Source organism: Fusarium coffeatum (assembly GCF_003316985.1).
Source record: "Fusarium coffeatum strain FIESC_28 chromosome Unknown BRIP53273_contig_520, whole genome shotgun sequence".
Classification (NCBI taxonomy): Eukaryota; Fungi; Ascomycota; class Sordariomycetes; order Hypocreales; family Nectriaceae; genus Fusarium; species Fusarium coffeatum.
Genome location: NW_022158309.1, coordinates 1 through 8216, shown reverse-complemented (window position 1 = coordinate 8216; position 8216 = coordinate 1). Strand labels below are relative to the sequence as shown.

At 49.4% G+C, this 8216-nt stretch overlaps 3 protein-coding genes across 3 annotated transcripts; 1 reads left to right on the top strand and 2 right to left on the bottom strand.

The window, feature by feature from the left end:
- Positions 1-941: 941 nt before the first annotated feature.
- On the top strand, positions 942-1395 carry FIESC28_11799 (uncharacterized protein; the record flags this gene model as incomplete). The annotated part of the gene is made up of 2 exons (XM_031165906.1): positions 942-1225; positions 1278-1395. 2 exons carry the CDS (start codon positions 942-944, stop codon positions 1393-1395), a joined length of 402 nt encoding a protein of 133 aa, XP_031010037.1.
- Positions 1396-1787: 392 nt separating this feature from the next.
- FIESC28_11798 (uncharacterized protein) lies at positions 1788-4238 on the bottom strand (the record flags this gene model as incomplete). The annotated part of the gene is made up of 1 exon (XM_031165905.1): positions 1788-4238. One exon carries the CDS (start codon positions 4236-4238, stop codon positions 1788-1790), a length of 2451 nt encoding a protein of 816 aa, XP_031010036.1.
- A 314-nt stretch (positions 4239-4552) lies between these two features.
- FIESC28_11797 (uncharacterized protein) lies at positions 4553-6406 on the bottom strand (the record flags this gene model as incomplete). The annotated part of the gene is made up of 1 exon (XM_031165904.1): positions 4553-6406. The coding sequence occupies one exon, from the start codon at positions 6404-6406 to the stop codon at positions 4553-4555; it is 1854 nt and encodes a 617-aa protein (XP_031010035.1).
- Between the last annotated feature and the right edge of the window lie 1810 nt (positions 6407-8216).

Genomic DNA, 8216 nt, shown 5'->3' with positions numbered 1-8216 from the left:
GCAGAAGAATTGTCCTCTAATGGAGGCTTAGGATCCAATATCAAAGCAAAGTAGCCCGTGTACTGGTATAAATCAATATTAAATATATCGTTCATCTCATCTTCAAGGTTTGGCCGCCAATCCTGACGTTCTAGTATTGGGTCTCACCCAGATACACTGGAAGATCATCACAACTTTCCATTTCGGCAGTCTCTCGGCCACATACTATGGACTTGATTCTGAAGGAAGGTTCGCTTCCTTGAATCCGGTACCTACCTAGGTACCTAGAGTGAATCATCTACTGATTATTGGAAGTTGCAGTTGCCTTCGAGTCCTCTGTGACAATCACTCTTGGGTTCGCGGAAGCGAAAGGAAGGTGCGAGTCGAAGCCCACCAAGCTCTGCTGCTACTCTCGCCTTCTCATCGTGGATTGTCAAGTGCAGCTGCTTCCCTGACAGGATTCAACTCGGGGGGAAGGCACTCGGGTCACTCGCTGATGGACAAAATCACATCATCCCCCCTCTTCTCTCTTCCTCCAACTCTCTTCTTCCATCCTCCTCCTCATCATATTTTGGCTGGTACTCATCTATCTCTTGTACAAATCCAACATTGTTGAGTCGTTTACATCAATCCAAAACAACATTCCTCTTCATCGCACTATTACGTCCCGCCATCGCCTTCCACCCCCTTTACTACCTTCACAGATTTGCGTGTGCGCCTGCGTCATGCAGAGTCCAGGCCCTGTACCTAAGCCTCGAGCTGGGGGTGATGCTGGTCACACAATCCTCCAGGCTTTTCTTTTCTTCTTCAGCCTGACCAGCTTTATTACATTCATCCTCACTGCCATTGCTGCGGCCAACTATAACAAGACCCTGAGCACCTACATCAGGGGCCCTCGAACTCATGTGCACGATGAGGCACGGGACCTTTTCTAGAATAAAGGGCGTCTCGTCCAGAATCCCATGCATTACGTCGACACAACCTCCGTGCCATTCATCTTTGTGTCTTTCCTCAGCTTCCTTGGCTGGCTCTTGCCTCTACTCACACTCTTGCTCGTATTCACCAAGGCCAAGCATCCCAAGCACCACTTCGCCCGTTATATCTTCAAGATAGCAGCGACGTTCACCTTCGTTTTCTTGGCCATCTTCTACTTGTCCTGGACAACAACTCTTCTCACATTTCTCTTCCCCTTTGCTTCGAAGTGGCGCCTGGGCTCGGCAGCAGTGATCTTTGCCCACATCACCTTGTAAGTCCCCTCTGACCTACCACGCTTGACATCTGCTTACCAGATTCCATAGGTCCCTTGTCATTCTCCTCACCTTATTGGCGGCTGTTTTCGACACTCCCAAGGACTGGAAACAGGAAGGTCCCATGCCCCCCCCTATGGGTGGTACTCGCGCGCCTAGCCAGGCATAATGGGGAGCCTCCAGGATCGGGTGGTCAGGAAAAGGTGGCTTTGTTGTATCAAGGATTCGGACGAAGGCTACACCGTGAGCATCATGTGTCGGGGTCGGGGTCGTTTTAGCATCATTATTGTTGGTCAGTCTGGTATCATTAGGGTGTGAATGGGTCGTTTTGCTTGCAAGTATACTCAGAGAATGGTAGACACAATTGACTTGATAAAAGTCGTTATAATATCCTTGCCTCATTTTGAACGACCTTTGGTGTTTCATTTTGCTTCAGCAATGATATCTTATTTATTACCATGAGAAAAGATTTGGAGAGCGTGGTCTAGTTGATTTCATTATGTTTTATATTTGATATTCTATCTATTTTCCGGACCCTTGACACGAAGCTTTGCGGATCCTTTATGCTAGTAGACCAAACAGTAAGCTTGTTCGTTGCCAGAAGTCGTTGGCCGATTTGGAGATTCGCTGCCTTGCTGTTGCATTGCTCAGCTTGGACTGTTGATAAACCTTGTCCTCGAGCTTTTGAAATAAGTCGCTCGAATCTTGCTCTACATTGCTAATACAATGTCGCAAGAGAGAGATATCAAAAAGCCACTGCGTCAAGAGATCTGCTTTCTGCTCAAAGCTTAGTCCAGAGTTCGTGTCATTGTCGCCAGGGATTTCATCCCCCGTTGATATCTCGGCATCGCTATCCTTTTCCTCGGCACCATCCTCGTCCTCTTTCTCGGTGTCTTGATCATCCTTCTTCGGCTCGCCATCGTCATCGTCCGGCTTGTTAGACACATCCGTTTCCTCGGCAGAATTCTCTGCCAGTGATTTCTCCCACATTTCACACAGCCGTTGGGTCAAGTGCCTCTTCATTACCGACACGGCCGCTTTCGTCCACAGGTCAACCCCTTCATCCGACATCGACAAAGATAATGACCTTAAGAACTGGAAAACCTCCGGTGAGGGCTGATTTGGCAGTGCTGGCTCTCCATCCCAGAGCGGCCTACCCACCACAACCCTTTGGGTGACCCCCTGAGCAGCAAATTCATCCAGCGCAGATTTTGAAACAGCAATCGCCACATTCTCATGTAGCGAAGGAACAATCTTGAGGCCAAACGTCCTGATAGATGGGCGATCTGGTAGCTGCTGTCGAATGTCTCGCATAACGCGGAGGAAGTACATGGCGACCCTGCCATTCTTTGACGACTCGGCTCGCTCGCTCCATAAGCCTTGTATCTGATCTTCCAACTCCTTGAAAGACTTGTCAAGTGTAGTATCGAGCCTCTCCTGCAGCATCTGCGGATCGTCTTTGCTCAAAAGTTTTTGTCTAGCCTCGATCGTTTCTTCGTCCTCGATTTCGTCATAATCATTGTCCCAGCGTTGCCGTCTAAGCTGCTCAACAACTTCCTTGACATCATCAATGACATGGTACCACGATTTATATGAATGGGCCGCCTTGGAAACAGCATCATTGCGGCCATAGAGACGAGACACAACCTCCTGCACGAACGGTGCAGCACCACCAGAAAGAGCTTCGTCGTAACCTTCCTCGTTCCAGATGCTTACGTGCTCATCAGTGATGCCGTCCTTCCATTTTCCAAGAGCGGCAGATACTTCGGAGCCGACTAGGCGAAGCTTGCTGACCTTGGTATCCAGAACCTCAAGCATGCGTGAGTTAATAGCCTCACGCAGAGAGTCCTGCATTTCCGATGGGTCGATGCCTTTGGCCTTACCACCGTCTCGAACCCAGAGCTCCAGAACATTTGTTCGAAGTTCCATGATCAACTTGAATTCTGACATTGTACCCAGAGTTTTCCTGAGACCGTCGAGTAGAACTCCGGAACCCTTCTCTGACCATGTAGACAGCATCTGGCGAGCTTGGCTTCCGTCAAGGTCATCGTGTCTTACAAAGGGTGTGAAGTACTGGATTTCTTCATCGCACCACCGTTCGTAAATGTCCAATCGCAGTCCTTCAAGCTGCTTCAGACTTGGGTCGGCTAGCAATGGATGGCTTTTCAGCCCGGATAGAGCCAGTGATAAACGGCCCGGTACCAAAGCCTGTACGTCAAGGAGCGTTCTTGAGTACAACTTTAGGCTTTGGACAACATCCTCGGCGCTGGTTTTGCGATTACTGTCCACGTCAAAAGCAAGGCCCATTGCCTCTCCTCGCACGTGAAGAAAATGTCGTAGCACGTCTTTCGCACCGGAGCTGGTGGCTAAGCTGTAGGCACACAGTGCTTTCTGCACATCTTCCCTTTCTGTCTCGTCGCCCGCTCTTTCGAAAACTTTCTCCACGTTCCTTAGTAGTCTTCGTCGCAACTTGCTAACGGATGTTTTGGCGACTTCAATAGCTCGTCGACTGCTTGCATCAGTGGCATCGTCTAACAAACTCTTGATCAAAAGCCGACTGAGAACAAGAATTTTGGTAGAGAGTATCAGTCTATCTCCCCTCTTGATATTATCACCCAGTCCACCACCACCCTTCAGTATTCGTCCTACAACCAGTACACAGGCGTCAAGAAGTCTCAAGCGTGCTGTAATAGATGCTGTGGATTTGTTCTCCTTTGCGACAAAGTTGGCAAGGCCCGTAGCTTTGGCGCCAATCACAGCTCTCCCACACTGGCCACCCATCTTGCCTAGAAGCTCCTGGACGACATCGTTGTCATCGCGCATGTGCACGATGGTATCCGCTGTACCGAGAAGATCACGATATGAGCTCCCGACCTGCGTGCGCAGACGGGTCGATTTTTCTTCGATTGCAACATGGAGGCTTTTGTGTATGGCGCGAATCTGGGGGAGAGTATTGTTCGGAGAGAAGATCTGGGCGGACGAGGTGAGCTTGGACGTGTCGATGTCGGCCATTGTCGATCCGTAGCTGTGGTAAGCGGCGAAATCTTATGTGATTATTGTTGTCTCTACACAGACGTCGGTTCGAAAGTATAAGGTTGTTGCAATAGGTTGCGCCGAATTGTTGGCAATTGGAAGAGAAACGTTGATGGTTGGTTGTTTAAGGGAAGCTGTTGAAGCAACGTGGAGTTTGGCGGGGCTATGCAAGGATCAGGCCGCCAGAAGACTTACACCACAGTATTACAACCTACGGGTAACAGTGAGAATATTAACTGAAAAGTAAAGATTCTTTTTTAACGCTATTAACAAATATTTTAAACATTCCAAATCTATAGTCTTGTACTCTTGACAACAGCTGTGTTGATACCAGACAGCTCTCCTTGGTATCCTCCCTTGGGCTCGCCTCCTTGCCAAGTGGGCTTCATGCTCTTCAACTTCTTCTGCTTGGCCTCGTACTGCTTGCGTTTCTTGACACGAGGGTTTCTGACATCCTTGCTTCGTTTGGGTGCTAGACCCTTGTTCTTCTCGATGGCATACGTGATCTTGCGCTTGCCATCCTCGCCAAGCTCTTCCTTTTCTACAACTCGGTCGGCCTTGCTGGCGGCAGCGTATGCTGCATAGCGAGCAGCCTTGTCTTCCTTGTTCTTCTTTGACTTTTGTGCCACCATGTCGTAGTATTCATCCTCGTCTTCGCGAACGGCCTTGGCTGTTTTGGTGTCTTCGTCGTCGCTGTTATCGCCCAACTCTGTTCCCAGCTTGGAGCCCTTCTGTCCACGCTTCTCGGCCTGGGCATTAAGGCGAGCTGCACGGTCTCGGAGACGCTCACGATGAGGAATATCCATATCACCACCAGCATCTCTTCCAGCGCCAGCACGCTTATTCGCCTTCTGCACAATTTGTGAAGTGTAGAACTTGAGACTCTTCTTGCGAGCGGCCTTCTCAGCGGCAGTGCGCTCATCGAGAACATCCTCTTCACCAAAGTCGGAGTTATCGCCATCTTGCTCGATGGCAGCGACCTTCTTCGACTTCTTGGATTTCTTGCCAGGGAGGGGTAGGTCATAGAGATCAGCAACAGCAGCCTCTCCAGCCTTGATCTTCTCGAGCTTCCGTGCCAATTTCTCGGCGGCAGCCTTTTCTTGCTTCGATGCCTTCTTGCTCTTCTTCGTCTTTTTGACCTCAGCGTCCAGATTCTCCATATCCTGCATAAGAGCGTCGTCATCGATTTCTGAGATAACATCGTCGTTGATACTCTTGGTTGACTTCAGATCCTTCACCTTTCGCCACGCCTCACGACAACTAACCAATGTTTCCATAACCTCGTGATCCCGTAGCTCGGCGGGGTCAATGGTCTTTTGAACCTTGGAGTTATCTCTCGCGGGAGATGTTAAGATGGCAAAGTAGCTGGCAAGGGCAGCGACATAGCAGCCAGCAACCCAATACTTGACAGCCTCCAGCGATTGACCCGAGAGACCTTGGGCTGCTTTTTGGAGTTCCACCAACGCGGGTTGCAGGGTTTGGAACTCCTTGACGAGTGGCTCAAATTCGGGGTAGCGGTTCTTGAGTAGTGTGTATCGCTCCTCAGGTCCCATATCATCCGTAATTTCGACCTCCTTAAGGACCTCTGTCACTGTCTCCTCGCCTTCGCCATCCTCTTGACCTTCAGCCAGCCACTCGTCGCCATCGAAGATAAAATCCTCTTCAGCCATTTTGGAGAGTTTCTTTTGCTGAAGGCGCTTGGCCTCTACCTCTTCTTCGAGAGCGTCGGCCTCGGTTTCGATATTATCAGCATTGTAGTAGTCGTTTCGCGAGGCTCCCCACCAGCCGGAGTCACCCTCCTCCTCCTCTTCTTTACCCTCCTCGTCATCTGAGGCGGCATTCTTGGATTTTGAACCTTTAGTCTTGCGCGATTGTTCATCTTGAACGTCATCTTCTTCGGAGTCTGAGTCCTCGTAACCTAGAATTTCTTCGTCGGATAGTTCGATATCATCGTCCTCTTTTCTTCGGCGCTTCGAGTTTGGTTCATCGTCGAGTAGTATTTGGTCTCTGTTCATAAAGTACTCGTCTTCGGAATCGGCAACATCTTCGTAGGTGGTGATAGGCCCAAGGCGGGCATCTGAAGCGTCCAGTTCCTTTGGGCCTGATTGCGCATTGTTGCGCCCTGAGGCCTTTCTCTTTTTGGCCATATTCGCAGGGTTAGGAGGGGCGAAACAATGTGAAGGGAAAAAGAAAGTGATGAGTTTTGGTCAACCAAATATGGATGGTTGCGAAGCCGGGTCGTCGCAGTCGCAACTTTTTTTTGAAATTTTAGGTGATAAGAGATAAGACAAGCTCGCCCGCACACAGCCACAGCGCCACAGCACTTCAACGCTCGATCAGCCACACCCACCCAGCGATAAGGTTAGCCCGTTCTATCAGATCGATCCATCGGCCTTGCAGCACACCACCTCTGATACCTAGTCTCAGCTTACATTATTCAGGGCACACATGATCAACGACTGCGCATACTTTTACTGAGACATTCTATCATTTGGGCCCTTATACGGACGGGCGCTGGTAATCAAGGAAATGCCTCAGCTTGGAGAGCTTGATCAGAAGAGCTGTTTGGCAAGTAACAGTGCCTTGTAATATGTCGGTCAATGACCGATGATTCGCTGGATCCAAGGCGTCCTCCCTGAAATAAGCCCTTGTCAGAACCACTTCGCCAAGCGCTCTTCTAATGGAAGTAGAGTTGTTTGATGCAACAAAGACGGCGCTGTCTGGGCATTTATATTCAAAGAGGTACTTTGGTTTCCGACGTAGGATCAGTTACTCTGCGTGTAACTTGTGCAAATGACACAAGATTGAGTATTTGCATGATAGTACTATCGAGTTCACATCACAGAAAGTTGGTGTATCCCAAGTTTCGAATAAAGATCAAGACAAGCATTTCCAAAGTTCGATTTAACAATTCCATGCGCAACAAGCGCTGGACGCTAGCCGCCTGTAGTAGAAAGTGGCCTTTCACATCGCTTGAGTCAATCACTGGAACCATGGTGGATGCACGCTGTAGCGATGACGAAATGCCGAAGGAATTCCATCGCCCCGGCTGGTGATAGGCACCTCGGGCACGTTTGAAGCCTAATCGTGTAGAGCAAGGTACCTCCTACAATAGACCGCTCGTGTACCTCGATGTCGTGTGGCAGCCCCCTGATTTCTTTATTCCAGTCTGTTCTGCCTGTATGTAATTCATAATTAGTGCACCTCTTCTTTGCATCTTTTGTCTCAGTTAGTGCCCCGCGTCAACACATGCAGAAAATCATCCAGTCCTGGCAGCGAAGAGCTTTGGATAAGACCTGGAACAAAAGTGCCTACTGGAGGTACCCACGGTAGAGATCCATACAGCCTAGACCAATAGGTACAGTACCTAGGTCACTGATGGTTGGATGCTCGGCGTAATTATTTCCGAATCTGGCAGTTGACAGTTGACAAGAGGAAAGAACAAAAACAAAGCCTACCTCGCAAAGCTCAAGAATCAGCTGGGTACTAGCAGTCAGAAGTACCTTTGCTTTCTATCAATATTCATCGATCCATCCATGCATTCCTATCCCTGGGCTTTCACCTCTGCTTTCTGGCTGTTTCCTTTCTGCTATCAACCTGATTCACCCCGCCATCCATTGGATCCCATCCACCTTGATTCAAGCTCAAGCTCCCGTCACGCTTGGCGCGCCTCCACCATCCCGCCATCGAGGGTCACCTGGACCCTGAGAAGGTGACGGTGTGACAACTGACGAACCACCAAGGCTTTAGCAAGACAAGCACGGGCATCGAGATAGACACCCGGAGCAGATCACCCTTTTGTCCTGATTTCGTTCACTCTTTTTGTTTTTGCTTCTGCTTATTCTTTTTCTTTCATCTCGTCCTGGCCTCTTTCTTCGTCACCTTTCAACTAGGTGTTTGCTTTTACCGCTAGTCACTCTGGTTCTATTATTTTTTCTACTGGTACCTACGCTATCT